We start from the raw sequence: 16,487 nt of genomic DNA, 5'->3' as shown, positions 1-16,487 counted from the left end.
AGTCTCCTTCCCAAGCTCACTAACTTTCACCACTCTCTTCTCCCTAACATTCTCTCATCTTTTCTGAAAACTTCTACAAATCTTCACTTTCTCCTCCACAAGATAACATTAACATCCAAAAGTCTCTCTTTCATGTGCCTATCAATTAACATGTAATCCAATAACGCTCTCTGGGAATCTTTCCTACTTTCATATGTATACTTATGTATATCTATCTTTTTAAACCAGGTATTCCCAATCACCAGTCCTTTTTCAGCACACAAATCTACAAGCTCTTCACCATTTCCATTTACAACACTGAACACCCCATGTACACCAATTATTCCCTCAATTGCCACATTACTCACCTTTGCATTCAAATCACCCATCACTATAACCTGGTCTCGTGCATCAAAACTGCTAACACTTTCACTGAGCTGCTCCCAAAACACTTGCCTCTCATGATCTTTCTTCTCATGCCCAGGTGCATATGCACCAGTAATCACCCATCTCTCTCCATCCACTTTCAGTTTTACCCATATCAATCTAGCGTTAACTTTCTTACTTTCTATCACATACTCCCACAACTTCTGTTTCAGAGTAGTGCTACTCCATCACATACTCCCACAACTCCTGTTTCAGGAGTAGTGCTACTCCATCCTTTGCTCTTGTCCTCTCACCAACCCCTGACTTTACCCCCAAAACATTCCCAAACCACTCTTCCCCTTTATCCTTGAGCTTCGTTTCACTCAGAGCCAAAACATCCAGGTTCCTTTCCTCAAGCATACAACCTATCTCTCCTTTTTTCTCATCTTGGTCACATCCACACAAATTTGGACACCCCAATCTGAGCCTTCGAGGAGGATGAGCACTCCCAGCGTGACTCCTACTGTTTCCTCTTTTAGAAAGTTAAAATACAAGGAGGGGAGGGTTTCTAGCCCCCTGCTCCTGTCCCCTTTAGTCACCCTCTACGACACGCGGGGAATGCATGGGAAGTATTCTTTCTCCCCTATCCCCAAGGATATTCCCCTATAAATGCAACATACATCCTTAGCACCTTTCCTTTGAATGAAGAAACAATACTAGCTTTCACCCAATCCTCAGGCACAACCTCCTTCTTCCATGCTAAATTTCATATCAAGTGCATCAACTCAGTTGCTCTTTCTCTTTATACTTCAACATTTCAGAAGTACTCCCATCGACTCCAAGTGCCTTTTCTGCCTTCATCCTCATTATTGCCCTTTTTAACCTCCCTTCTTGCTATAGGCCCTTGCACTTATATCCTTTTCCTTTCATCTCCCATACCCATGCTTGTAACATTCATCAGGTCTTCAAAATACTCCTTCCATCTTCCTTTCACTCCCATCTTTTTATTCATCAAATTCGCCTCCTTACTTCTCACATTAACATTTCCACTTGTACATTTACCTGTTTTCTTTTTCACCTCCTTCCAGTACAATTTCTTATTTTCCCTAAAGTTTTTACTCAACTTTCTTCCAAAATCTTCATCTACTCTTTCTGTGCTTTCCTCTATCAGCCTTTTAACATTCTGCATGCACATGCTCACCCCTCCCCCTTTGCTGAACTTCCAATGGTACATTCTAGCAATCTTCCATAAGCATTTTTCTTCTCTTCCACATCATTTCTAATTCATCCATCCACCATGTGTTTCTAATTTTATTCTTATATCTCATAACCTTGTCTTGAACTACTAATTCATCAGCCTTTAACAGTCTTTCTCCAAACATTTTAAGCACCTCAACACACAACTAACTGCATCCCTACATTTACTGTGTTTTCATATAAACTTTCTGTCACCCTTCTTTCATATTCCTCACATTCTTTCCAATTTATCTTCTTGCTTGCCTACACTTTTACCTCTACGTTCTTCCTCACATCATACCTCCACTTTTCCCTGATCCTCACCTCCACAGGAACTGCAAAATGGTCAGAATCTCTAAAGAATCGTGTCACAACTCTAGCATCCAGCACATCTTTTCTCAACCCTTCATCCTTTGGCACAGTCAATCAAACCCTTTTGTCCTTCTGTTCTGTCATTTTTTGTATACAACACAAATATCAGCATAATTAGTGGAGTCAGGGGATAGGGTGGTAGTGTAGCAGCAGCCTATTGTTGTCATTCATACTGCCCTCTCTGCCATGCTTAAGCACATTGACTCATATAGTTTGAAAAACCATTTATTATGGCAACATTAGGAATGTTGCCAGCTAGGCCTTCTGTTACGACAGTTGCCTGCAAAACTCCTGCCTGGGAGTTTTGAATACAGAAACCATATATGTACCAGCTGAGGTGAATCCTTATTATCTAGAGACCATATGTGGACCAGCCACCATGAATTGATTAAGAATTTAAAGTTAGTGATCAGATAGCTCGTCACTCTTCACTCTTTCAAGTTGGGTAAATTCTAATCATCTCACGTTTCCCTGTAAATCATCTCTCTTAAGTCTGGTACCATCTTTGTTGCCTTCCTTTGGACCTTCTTTATTAGCTCTTTGTGCTTCTTTAGGTGCTGTGATCGAAATTGAGAAGCATATTCAAATTTTGGCCTTAATTGAAAGGAGCAGTACTCTAAATATTTCCTTGTCAGTATACTTGAAAACTGTGCTAGTAATTGGCAACAGACAGTTTGTCTCCCTGTCTGTTCTCCTGATATGGGGCTCTGGTGAAAGGATAGGGACAGTGACAACTCCCAAGTCCTTCTCATGCACAGAAATCTGAAGTGTGTATCATACTAGATAATAATCACATTGAGGCTTTCTTTGACTTTGTACCATTCTTGTTACATTTGCTCGGCTTTAATGTCATCAGCCATGTAACACATTATCTTTCGAGTCTGTTTAGGTCCCCTTGGAAATTGATACAATTCTCCTTACTTTTCACATCCCTCATGACCAGTGCATCGTCTGCAAACAGTTTCAGGTAGAGGTCCGTACAGTCAGATACGTCATTTACATAGATCAAGGAGTGTAATGGTCTCAGAACAGAATACGGTCGCAACAGAATCCTCTGACATTCTGCTGGCCACTCTGACCCTGTTTTTTCCCCCCCCTTTCACTGAGATACTTTTCTATCCATTGAAGGAATGTCCTTCTATTTCTACTTGGTTACCCAACTTGATAATCAGCCTCCCATATGGTATAGTTTCAGCTGCTTTCTGGCAGTCTAAATACAAAATCCACCTAGCCTTCCCTTTTATCTAAGACAGACCTCACTCATTTGTAGAAATTTAGAAGTTTATTGCGCATGACCTTCTTTACCTAGAACAATTCTTTCTCTCCTTTAGGTAATTTCTCCTTTTGCAGTAAGTTATCTGTTTGCCTGACAATCCTTTAGGTAATTTTTGCAGAACTCTATATGCCATACTCATAATTAAGATAGGTCTATAGTTCATTGCCTGTCCCCAGTCTATTTTCTTATTGATAAGTACAACATTTGCCCTTTTCCATTTCCTTGGCACTCTGCCTCTTTCATGTGACATCTTGAACAGTATTCCAAGAGGATTATCTAGATAGCAGAAGTAGAGATTTCCTTCCTGAAAACACAATTTCAGGGTACATTCTGTTTGATAGTGATTGGTGAAATAAAGTATGCAGTGATGTCTTGCTCCATGTTAAAGCTTTTCATTATCCTGTAATGGAAAATGTTGTTGCCATTGATAAAGTTGACTTCATTTTTTAGAAATTGATGGTGAGTTCCAGGATAACAATAGGACTAGTTTATAGGGTGCCTTTGTAGACACCAGAGGTAGACAAATTATTTTATCATTGGTTAAGAGAAGTTTGTAATGAGTATATTTCTATCATAGTAGATTTTAACATACCATATTGTATGTAAGTGGGAGAGGGAATCATTTTCTAGTAGCTCTGGGCATGGCCTATGCTCCAGTTCATATGATTGTTCCTTAATCCAGTTAGTGACAGTGATAATTTAGTAGATTTAGTTCAGACTACAAATGAGGACCTCATTGATGATTTTGAAGTTGGAGAAAGTTTGGTACAAGCAGTCACCAACAAATTACTTCAGAGGTCAATTTCAACACTGCATGTAATGTTGGTCAGTGTGACAGTTGCAAAAAAAAATACCATTGCTCTTGACAGGCAAATCTGGGATGATGTGTTTGATGAAAAGGTTTAATATAACTTTCAAAGCAGATCGGGGAACATATATGCCAATGTGGAACTAGATGGTCTTTTTCTAAAAAGAAGCCAAGGTAGTGGATTAATGAAATAAAAAAGTGCCTGTTGTTTTTGACAGTATCCCATAAAAAACTCAAAGACCAATAAGCAACTTTAAGTAGATTATTTGAATTTGTTTAGAGAAACTAGGTGACTTGAATCACTAAAGTGTTTATTGCCAATGGTAATTAAAGAAAACCTAAGGAGTTTTAGAGTTATAATGGAAGCAGTAGAGCCATCACCCAGTCGATAGGTTCTTTAATTAGGGAAATGGTGATTTAAGTCAAGACAACAAAGCCATGGCAAGAATCTTAAATATATTTTTTAGATATACTTTTTGTATCTACATGTACAACTGGAGACACAAATCATACCTGTCCAGTCCGATATCATTATTGTAAATGGTAGTGTTCCATGTGACACACCCAACAAAATATCTCCATAAGGTATGGTTCAGTTTCCTGTTATTTTGAATTTCCTATTTGTTAGAAATGCTGAATCCAGTTTCATTGATAACAGAGCTGAACATACTGCAGCATGTTGATATAAAGTTAAAGACATACTTTTATCAGTAAATGGAAGTGAAGTCAGTGAAATGGCAGGCCTTGATAAGTTTTATCTGAAGACATTGAAAAAAGCAAAAAATGAGATAGTTAAGCCCTTGACTGCTCTTTTCGATGTCACTTATGGGAAAGTTCCAGAAGAATGGTGGAAGTTTGCCATTGTGACACCTACAGTGCCTGCAAAAAACTTGATTCATCTGATTTCACTTGTAGTAATGGATGCGAACTTGTGGTCAGATAAGGGAAAGTACTTTTTCTTCAACAAGATTGTTAAGTTATGGAATGATGTTCCAATTATAGTCATTGACAACAATACTATAGATGTTTGATAATAGACCTGATAAATATTTTGCTTCATGTCCATGACTGACATTATTTAGGCATCCATAGTCACAGTCAAAGTGTGCAAGTTTTTCTTTTTGAATTATCTGTATGCCTTTCTACCTTTACCACATTAATCTGTGAGTTTCTGATATCTTTCACTATCACAAACAGCCACAACAAGAAATGGGGCCCCACAAGTGTAAAACTCCCTCCTGCACTGCATGAATTGGTAATTACAGAGACACAGATACACCCACACATACAACTTAAATTTACTCACATTTGCCAACTCTCTTGCCACAATTTCATCACATCCCCCTTCACATTCATATCACCTGTTACAATCACCTTTCTCTTCTCAAACCCATTTGTATATTCATTCAAATTTCTTCAGAAGCTCTTCATGTCGTCTATACCTCATACAGTCTTCATAATCACACATTCCCATGCATACTTCAGAATTGTAGTCTTTCCTTTCACCCACATTTTTTTTATCCTTTCCTTTTATGCTTTGTAACACCCTCCCATGCTCTTGATGATAGCACCATTGCCTATCCCTCTTTCTCACTTCTCTAATGATTTTCATTTATTCACGTCCACGCCACTCCTTCCACACCTTCCCACCGCTTGCATTCATCATTTCCATTTCCATTCCATGCACCCTGTCCATGGATATGGGTTTCCCTCAATCCGCAGCACATCCAAACCATAACTTTTAAATTTCTCCTCTGGTTTCTTCCTTTTACTCTCCTGAGTCATATCGTTAACATTCAGAGCCTCCATTCTCAGTCACTCATAGCATTTACTCCCCAGCATAACTCAGGAGCTCTTGTGCTGTCTTTGCCTTTAGTGCTCACCATTGATAGGCCACTGGTAGAAGGTAACTCCAGAGTTTCCTAGAGGCAATGGGGCTCTCAGATTGTTTGATTTGAAAACTATTACCCTGATAGAATAGGGCAGTGTCTCCTACTTCGGATCTACCCCTAAGGGTGTCTAATGAGGTTACAACGGGAAGGATGGGTGAGACTTACTCTAGAAAACTAAAGTATCCCCTTGAGACACTGAATTGTGACTTTTCCCTATCATTGAGCTCTTTACTACAGTAGCAATACCTTCAAACCCCATTAGTCACGATACTGCCACTATACAAAATAATACATGACAAAAACCTCATATACCATAAGTTTTTCTTGTGGATTGACAAGCAGAATAGATTTTTGGGCACTTCATTGCATAAATTTTCTTATCATATATGAAAAACTGATTTTCTTCTTTTTTGTAAGTGCATGATAGTGTCAAATTTATAACATATATGTATTAAGCAAAGACATTGATATAGTATGAATTTGTTTTTGCAAATTGAACTTTTTTTCTTTATATTCAGCCCATGGCAGAACATTAGACAATGCAAGTGTGTATTGATTTCTTACTGTAGTTGATATAATTGTATATATTATAGTTAATTTTTCTCACTTTCAGGAGAGGTATACAGATGTGACAGTTACATGTGAAGGAAAGTTTTACCCTGTGCACAAGCTGGTGCTGTCAACATGCAGTGAATACTTTGAGAATATGTTTGAGCACACACCATGCAAGCATCCTGTTGTTGTGCTGAGGGATGTGAAGTGTGATGAACTAGAGGCCTTGCTTAGTTACATGTATGCTGGTGTTGTGAGTGTTGCACAAACTGACTTGCCTCGATTGATAAAAGTAGCTGAGTTGCTACAAATTAAAGGTCTTGCTGTGCCTGACGAACCGCCTAAGCCTAGTCATGTAATACCAAACACACAAAAATACAACAGTGACAAAAGTAGTCAGCACCTACTAAGAAGAAATACACAGGTGCAGAGTTCTTCTTCTGTCAGAAGTAGTCCATATCCTAGAAGTAGACCCTCTCGTGAATCTTGTGATAGCCGAATTAGTCCACAACCAAAATGTACGAGAAGTGAAGATGAAAACATCATATCACAGGACAGAATCCAAACCCCCACAGTGAGCCCAACCAGGTCTAAAGGGTCTTCACATAACACAGAGGCAGACTGGCAGCTAGAACCCACAAGATCCTTAACAGAACAGAATTTGGACCTGAGTACCATTGCAGAAATAGGTAGAAAAAAAGAATCCAGTTCACAGGAAGCTGTGTCATCCCAGGTATGTAGCTTTCCACTCATGAATGTTTAGGTACTATCATAGTATAAAAGAATTGTGGATGGGATATCAAGGAAGCTAGATATAGAAAAAATATATATAATGGTAATAAATCAGAGCATACCAAGTTGCAGCTGTAATGAGGTTTAAGAAACATACTTTATGGAGACTTAGGGAGAAGATTATCATGTTGAATTGAATTACAATTATTTCAGAGTCAAGCATGTGAAATTCTGATCAAAGAAGAGATGATGGAAGATATAAAGGATAGCGAAACTGGTGCATCTGACACTGGCTTAGACTATGCATCTGTGAGTAGTGATGGAGGGTTACCCTCTATATCAAGAGGTGACCATTTAGAGACTACCAATTTAATGATGATGAAGCTTGAACAGTCCAACTCAGGCCAACAACCTGGTCTTCAGCCTCTTATCAGGCAGGACACGTATCCTGAGGGAATGAGCACAACTTTGCCAGGACCTTCAGATATACAGGGAGTAAGTTATTACTTCTTTCTCTGCAGTCATTTCCACGAGCATGGAAGATTCTTTAGGAATACTCAGGTTAGGTTTCAGCCTACACCCTTGTAATTTGGTGGCAAGGCAACAGCCTTCACTTACATTTTACAAACAACCAAGGTTTTCATAGCTAATACTTGGAAAGTGGGGTATTCCTCAGCTTTTTAGCAACTGCCACTGATACTTGTGTTAGGATTCTGCATACACCCTCATAATTTATGAGAAGATAAGAGCCATCACTCCCCCTTTGCAAATGACCAGTGTCTTCACAGCCAATGCTCTTGAAATGGGGCCATCCTTGGTCTTTCAGCATCTGTCAGTCTGATGTCATCAACTTTCTCCCCAGCATCTACTTGGAGCTCATGTTTCCTCGTACTCATGTGCCCTATGACATCTCATGCCTTACCCAGGCAGTTTGCAGTCAGTTTTTGAGATCACTATTCCTTTTTTTTTTTTCATTTTCTGTTTATTGCTTTTGGGGTGCTGCCTGACTTCACCAGCCTTGGGTTGCACTACGAGTAAAAAGTCACATTTGGTGAAGCTTTATCATTGTCAATTGATGAAAGCGAGTACAGTCTTGTCATATAACTTCTCACTTCAAGTGGTCCATCCTGTCCCTGCTACAGCCTTAAAGCTGCAGGAGCTGCTGGTAAGGGTCCTTGGGATTCTAGTTGGTTTTCAGGAGCCTTTAGAAATGTCCTGGGTTACACCAGGAGTCTCTCATAGAAAATAGTCCTGCTTACTTGAGATTCTGTTGTGAGTGAAAAGTCACCATTGGCAAGGCTGTTTCATTGGTAGTGCAGTCTTGTCAATGACCTTCTCACTACAAAGGAGTCTGCATTTTCATGCTTCTGGAAGTAGCTCGCCCTTGTGTTGATGGAGCCTTCAGAAAGGTCCAGTGTTACACCAGGACTCTTTTTTTAGAAATTGGTCGTCTGTAGTTATGAAATGTCATATTTTTTTTTTCTTTTTTTTTTTTGCTTCGTCGCTGTCTCCCGCGTTTGCGAGGTAGCGCAAGGAAACAGACGAAAGAAATGGCCCAACCCACCCCCATACACATGTATATACATACGTCCACACACGCAAATATACATACCTACACAGCTTTCCATGGTTTACCCCAGACGCTTCACATGCCTTGATTCAATCCACTGACAGCACGTCAACCCCGGTATACCACATCACTCCAATTCACTCTATTCCTTGCCCTCCTTTCACCCTCCTGCATGTTCAGGCCCCGATCACACAAAATCTTTTTCACTCCATCTTTCCACCTCCAATTTGGTCTCCCTCTTCTCCTCGTTCCCTCCACCTCCGACACATATATCCTCTTGGTCAATCTTTCCTCACTCATTCTCTCCATGTGCCCAAACCATTTCAAAACACCCTCTTCTGCTCTCTCAACCATGCTCTTTTTATTTCCACACATCTCTCTTACCCTTACGTTACTTACTCGATCAAACCACCTCACACCACACATTGTCCTCAAACATCTCATTTCCAGCACATCCATCCTCCTGCGCACAACTCTATCCATAGCCCACGCCTCGCAACCATACAACATTGTTGGAACCACTACTCCTTCAAACATACCCATTTTTGCTTTCCGAGATAATGTTCTGGACTTCCACACATTCTTCAAGGCTCCCAGAATTTTCGCCCCCTCCCCCACCCTATGATCCACTTCCGCTTCCATGGTTCCATCCGCTGCCAGATCCACTGTCATATATACAGTGTATACTATGCATATAATTGAGGATGTAAGACATGTGTATGAGTAGGAAGAGAGGAAAGTGATTGGTTCCTAGTGAATGTTGGTTTGCCGCAGGGATGTGTGATGTCTCCATGGTTGTTTAATATGTTTATTGATGGAGTTGTTAGGGAGGTGAATACAAGAGTTTTGGAGAGAGGGTCAAGTATGCAGTCTGTTGTGGATGAGAGGGTTTGGGAAGTGAGTCAGTTGTTGTTCGCTGATGATACAACGCTGGTGGCTGATTTGGGTGAGAAACTGCAGAAGCTGGTGACTGAGTTTGGTAAAGTGTGTGAAAGAAGAAAGCTGAGAGTAAATGTGAATATGAGCAAGGTTATTAGGTCAGTAGGGTTGAGGGACAAGTCATTGGAAAGTAAGTTTGAATGGAGAAAAGCTGGAGGAAGTGAAGCGTTTTAGATATCTGGGAGTGGACTTAGCAGCAAATGGTACCATGGAAGCAGAAATGATTCACAGGGTGGGGGAGAGGGTGAAGGTTCTGGGAGCATTGAAGAATGTGTGGAAAGCAAGAGCGTTATCTCGGAGAGCAAAAATGGGTATGTTTGAAGGAATATTGGTCCCAACAATGTTATATGGTTGCGAGGCGTGGGATATAGATAGGGTTGTGCAGAGGAGGGTGGATGTGTTGGAAATGAGATGTTTGAGGACAATATGTGGTGTGAGGTGGTTTGATTAAGTAATGAAAGGGTAAGAGAGATCTTTCTTTTTTTTCATACTATTCACCATTTCCCACTTTAGCGAGGTAGCGTTAAGAACAGAGGACTGGGCCTTTGAGGGAATATCCTCACCTGGCCCCCTTCTCTGTTCCATCTTTTGGAAAATTAAAAAAGAAAAAAGAAAACGAGAGGGGAGGATTTCCAGCCCCTGCTCCCTCCCCTTTTAATTACCGTCTACGACATGCAGGGAATATGTGGGAAGTATTCTTTCTCCCCAATGTGTGGTAATAAAAAGAGTGTGGTTGAGAGAGCAGAAGAGGGTGTGTTGAAATGGTTTGGTCACACCCTCTTCTGCTCTCTCAACCACACTCCTTTTATTACCACACATCTCTCTTACCCTTTCATTACTTACTTGATCAATCCACCTCACACCACATATTTTCCTCAAACATTTAATTTCCAACAGATCCACCCTCCTCCACACAACCCTATCTATAGCCCATGCCTCACAACCATATAACATTGTTGGACACATTATTCATTCAAACATACCCATTTTTGCTCTCCGAGATAACGTTCTTGCCTTCCACACATTTTTCAACGCTCCCAGAACCTTCACCCCCTCCCCACCCTATAACTCACTTTTGCTTCCATGGTTCCATCCACTGCCAAATTCACTCCCAGATATCTAAAACACCTCACTTCCTTCATTTTTTCTCCATTCAAATTTACTTCCCAGTTAACTTTGCTCTCAACCCTACTGAACCTAACCTTGCTCTTATTCACATTTGCTCTCTGCTTTCTTCTTTTACCACACACTTTACGAAACTCAGTCACCAACTTCTGCATTTTCTCACCCGAATCAGCCACCAGCGCTGTATCATCAGCACACAACAACTGACTCACTTCCCAAGCCCTCTCATCCACAACAGACTGCATACTTGCCCCTTTCTCCAAAATTCATGCATTCACCTCCCTAACAACCCCATCCATAAACAAATTAAACAACCATGGAAACATCACACACCCCTGCTTCAAACCGACATTCACTGAGAACCAATAACTTTCCTCTCTTCCTACTTGTACACATGCCTTACATCCTTGATAAAAACTTTTCACTGCTTATAGCAACTTACCTTCCACACCATATACTCTTAATACCTTCCACAGGGCATCTCTATCAAGTCTATCATATGCCCTCTCCATATCCATAAGTACTACATACAAATCCATCTGTTTTTCTAAGTATTTCTCACATACATTCTTCAAAGCAAACACCTGATCCACACATCCTCTACCACTTCTAAAACCACACTGCTCTGTCCATGCCTTTACCCTCTCAATCAGTACCCTCCCATATAATTTCCCATGAATACTGAACAAACTTATACCTCTGTAATTTGAACACTCACTTTTATCCTCTTTGTCTTTGTACATTGGCACTATGCATTCATTCTGCCAATCCTCAGGCCTTTCACCATCCTTTGTACATTGGCACTATGCATGCATTCTGCCAATCCTCAGACACTTCACCATGAGCCATACATACATTGAATATCCTTACCAACCACTCAACAACACAGTCACCCCATTTTTTGATAAATTCCACTGCAATGCCATCCAAACCCACCGTCTTACCAGCTTTCATCTTCTGCAAAGCTTGCACTACCTCTTCTCTGTTTACCAAACCATTCTTCCTGACCCCTCTCACTTCACACACCACCTCAACCAAAACATTCTATACCTGCCACTCTATCATCACATATTCAACAAACCTTCAAAGTACGCACTCCATCTCCTTCTCACTTCACCACTCCTTGTTATTACCTCCCCATTAGCCCCCTTCACCGATGTTCCCATTTGTTTTCTTGTCTTGCGCACATTTTGTATCTCCTTCCAAAACATCTTTTTATTCTCCATAGAATTTAATGATACTCTCTCACCACAACTCTCATTTGCCCTCTTTTATACCTCTTGCACCTTTCTCTTGACCTCCTGTCCCTTTTTTTTTTTTTTATACATCTCCCAGTCATTTGCACTACTTCCCTGCAAAAATCATCCAAAGCCTCTCTCTTGTCTTTCACTAACAATCTTGCTTCTTCATCCCACCACTCACTACCCTTTCTAATCAATCCACCTCCCACCTTTCTCATGCCACAGGCATCTTTTGCATAAGCCATCACTGCTTCCCTAAATACATTCCATTCCTCCCCCACTCCCCTTATATCCTTTGCTCTCACCTTTTTCCATTCTGCACTCAATCTCTTCAGGTACTTCCTCATTTACACATATATATACATAGATGCCCATTCATGCACATATACATACATATACATAACAACATATATACATACCATTTGCATACAGACATATACATGTACACACATGTGCCTATTCATACTTGCTTGCCGTCATCCATTTCCGGCACCACTTCGCCCCACAGGAAACAGCATTGCTGCCACCCCTGTTCAGGAAAGTAGTGCCAGGAAAATAGACAAAAAAGGCAATATTCATACACACTCAGTCTCTAGCTGTCCTTTGTAATGCACCAAAACCACAGCTCCCTATCCACATTCAGGACCCACAGACTTTTCCGTGGTTTACCCAAGACATTTTACATGCCCTGGTTCAGTCCATTGACAGTACATTGACCCTGTTATAGCACATTGTTCCAATTTATGTGCACGCCACTCACCCTCCTGTATGTTCAGACCCCGATCGCTCAAAATCTTTTTCACTCCATCCTTCCACCTCCAGTTTGATATCCCAGTTCTTGTTCCCTCCACCTCTGACATATATATCCTCTTTGTCAAACTTTCTCACTCATTCTCTCCATATGTCCAAACCATTTCAACATACCCTCTTTTGCTCTTTCAACTACACTCTGCTTATTACCACACATCTCTCTTACCCTTTCATAACTTACTCGATCAAACTGCCTCACACTACAAATTGCCCTTAAACATTTCATTTCCAACACATCCACCCTCCTCCATAAAATCCTATCTACAGCCCATGCCTCACATCCATGAAGTATTGTTGGAACTACAATTCCTTCAAACATACCCATATTTGCTCTCGTGAGATAGCATTCTCTCCTTTCACTCATTCTTCATTGCTCCCAGAAACTTCGCCCCATCCCCCACCCTGTGACTCACTTCTGCTTCCATGGTTATATTCGCTGCCAAGTCGACTCCTTAATATCTAAAACACTTCACTTCCTCCAACATTTCTCCATTCAAACCTACATCCCAATTAACTTGTCCCTCAACCCTACTGAATCTAATAACCTTGCTCTTATTCACATTTCCTTTCAACTTTCTTTCACACACTTTTCCAAACTCACTCACCAACTTCTTTAGTTTCTCACTCGAATCAGCCACCAGTGCTGTATCATCAATGAACAACAACTGACTCACTTCCCAGGCCCTCTCATCCCCAACAGGCTGCTTACTTGCCCCCTCTCCAAAACTTTTGCATTGACCTCCCTAAACACAACATCTATGAACAACTTAAACAACCATGAAAGACATCACACACCCCTGCCACAGACTGACCTTCACTGGGAACCAGCCACTCTACTCTCTTGCTACTCGTATACATACCATACATCCGTGATAAGAACTTTTCACTGCTTCTAGCAGCTTACATATCACACTATGTACTCTTAAGACCTTCCACAGAGCCTCTCTATCAACCCTGTCACATGCCTTCTCCAGATCCATAAATTTTATGCCACATACAAATTCATCTGTTTTTCCAAGTATTTATTGCACACATTCTTCAAAGCAAACACCTGATTCACACATCTTCTACCACTTCTGAAATTACACTGCTCCTCCCCAATCTGATGCTCTGTACATCCCTTCACCTTCTCTGTCAATACCCTCCCATACACTTTTCCTGAGTTACTCAACAAATTTATGCCTCTGTAGTTTGGACACTCACCTTTATCCCCTTTGCCTTTGTACAATAGCACTATACATGCATTCTGCCAATCCTCAGGCACTTCACCATGATTCATACATAAACTGAATATCCTTGCCAATCAGTCAACACAGCCACCCCCTTTCTTAATAAATTCAACTGCAATACCATCCAAACCCGACACCTTGCCAGGGAGAAAGAATACTTCCCACATATTCCCCTTGTGTCATAGAAGGCGACTAATGGAGTGCTTATCTTCCTCGAAGGCTCAGATTGGGGTGTCTGATGTGTGTGGATAGATAGGTTGTATGTTTGAGGAAAGAATCCTGGATGTTGTGGCTCTGAGTGAAACGAAGCTCTAGGGTGAAGGGGAAGAGTGGTTTGGGAAAGTTAGAAAGGGCAAGAGCTAAGGAAGGAGTAGCACTACTTCTGGAACAGTTGTTTTGGGAGTATGTGATAGAGTGTAAGAAGGTAAATTCTAGATTGATGTAGGTAACTTCCAAACTTGACCCTTTTACTTTATGCTACAGTGTTGGTTCACTTTCCCTCTTATATAGGGGTACTACTTAGGTGTTTGCTCCCAAGAGCTAGCTGCTTGCATGCCTCCACCACTGACTAGACTGTTATACTTTATAAGCTACTTCATCACATGATTACTGTGTGGCTGTTGGCAACTCAAGGGTTGGCCATTTTGATAAGTTTCTTTCCCTGCACTTCATAGCTCTGGATCTCTCTCCCCTTTCATGTCTTTTTAAAAGAAAGGTTTTTGTTTCAAAAAAGAAATATTTTTCATTGTTTCTTTCTTCTTTTTTCCCTTTCATTAACCTCTTTATATTTCTGCTAAGGCCTGGCTAGTGACGTGGACTTTTGTGTGTGAGTCACCATAGTCAAAAAGAAAAAAAAATGTTTTGTTTCTAGAGTTTCTATGAAATCTATCATAGTGGCATTAGCAGATGGATACTAATTGCATTGATTAGAGACAGAGGTTAAAATCAACAGTCCTTCCCTGTTAAATGATTTTTCACTCATGGTTTCATAGGTTTTCCTGCCTGTTTGATTAACAAAGGACTGGAAATAATATGAGTGAAAAGTAAGTTTTGAAACTCAAAGTTTGATCAGAAGAATTTGCAAATTGATCCATTACTGACAGATGCTTTAGTTTCAGAACTTTCTGTCTTAGGTTTCTTTTTATGTTGAAAGGTTAAACAAATACCATTTTGTAATTAATGTAGCTTTTAAACTTAGATGTCATTGAATAACTTGGTTAACATGGAATCCAGTCAATGAACTCAAGTGAATAACTTGATCTTCATTCTTTGAACATTATTATATATTTTACCTGCTTGCACTGCATAGGGAGTTTTACACTCATGGGCCATATCTCTTGAACCTTTTTTATTGTCATACAGCTTCATGAATTTATATATTCTATCTTCATTAACCACTTATTCACTCATTTTATTCTCTACATTCACCAGCTTATTCTGTAAAAGGTCTTTATATCTTTTTTAACAAGTTTCTTGCTTAACTTCATGTTTTGTCCTTTGGTTGTCTTATCCCTATAGCTTTCGAAGAACTATTCACTCTCTTCATCATTGATCTGTTTTAAAGACTTAAGTGTTTTAATCATGTCATCTCTCACTATTCTCTCTTCAAAGGTAGGCAAACTGAAAGTCTGAAGCCTTTCACTTAACTCAGCTTATTTAACCCTGGTACCATCTTTGTTGCCCGACTTTGGACCTTCTTTATATTTCAGTTAAGGCCTGGCAGTTGACATGGACTTTTGTGTATGACTGGAGTCACCATTGTAAAAAAGAAAGAAAAAAATTCAAAAAAAGAAATATTTTTCATTGTTTCTTCTTTTTTCCCTTTCATTAACCTCTTTATATTTCTGTTAAGGCTTGGCTAGTGACATGGACTTTTGTGTATGAGTCACCATCGTCAAAAAGAAAAAAATGTTTTGTTTCTGAAGTTTCTATGAAATCTATCATGGTGGCATTAGCCAATGGATCTTAATTGCATTAATTAGAGACAGTTTAAAAACAAGTCATTGTTAAATGATATTTTCACTTATGGTTTTGGTTTTGTAGGTTTTTCCTGCCTGTTTGATTTACAGAGGACAAGATAATATGAATGAAAACTCAATTTTGAAACTCAAAGTTTGATCAGAAGAATGTGCAAATTTTTCCATTGCTGGCTGATGTATCAGTTTCAGAACTTTCTGTCTTAGGTTTCTTTTTATGTTGAAAGATTAAACAAATACCATTTTGTCTGCTTATCCATCTCCATTGGATGGTATTGCAGTGGAGTTTATTAAAAAAGGGGGTGACTGTATTGTTGACTGGTTGGTAAGGTTATATGATGTATGTATGACTCATGGTGAGGTGCCTGAGGACTGGCAGAATGC

General features: G+C 40.0%; 1 protein-coding gene across 15 annotated transcripts in view; it reads left to right on the top strand.

Annotated features, from left to right (window-relative positions):
• The window catches only part of LOC139755984 (uncharacterized), a 522,691-nt gene that overhangs the window by 67,348 nt on the left and 438,856 nt on the right, over positions 1–16,487 (top strand). For all 15 annotated transcript variants that reach the window (XM_071674879.1, XM_071674874.1, XM_071674885.1 and 12 more), the window contains 2 exons: positions 6,543–7,214; positions 7,427–7,708. In XM_071674879.1, coding sequence (XP_071530980.1) covers positions 6,543–7,214; positions 7,427–7,708 — 954 coding nt within the window. The remainder of the gene's footprint in view (positions 1–6,542; positions 7,215–7,426; positions 7,709–16,487) is intronic.

The sequence above is a fragment of the Panulirus ornatus genome, chromosome 20 (genome assembly GCF_036320965.1).
Source record: "Panulirus ornatus isolate Po-2019 chromosome 20, ASM3632096v1, whole genome shotgun sequence".
NCBI classification, from domain to species: domain Eukaryota; kingdom Metazoa; phylum Arthropoda; class Malacostraca; order Decapoda; family Palinuridae; genus Panulirus; species Panulirus ornatus.
This window is presented reverse-complemented; position numbering and strand designations above follow the sequence as displayed.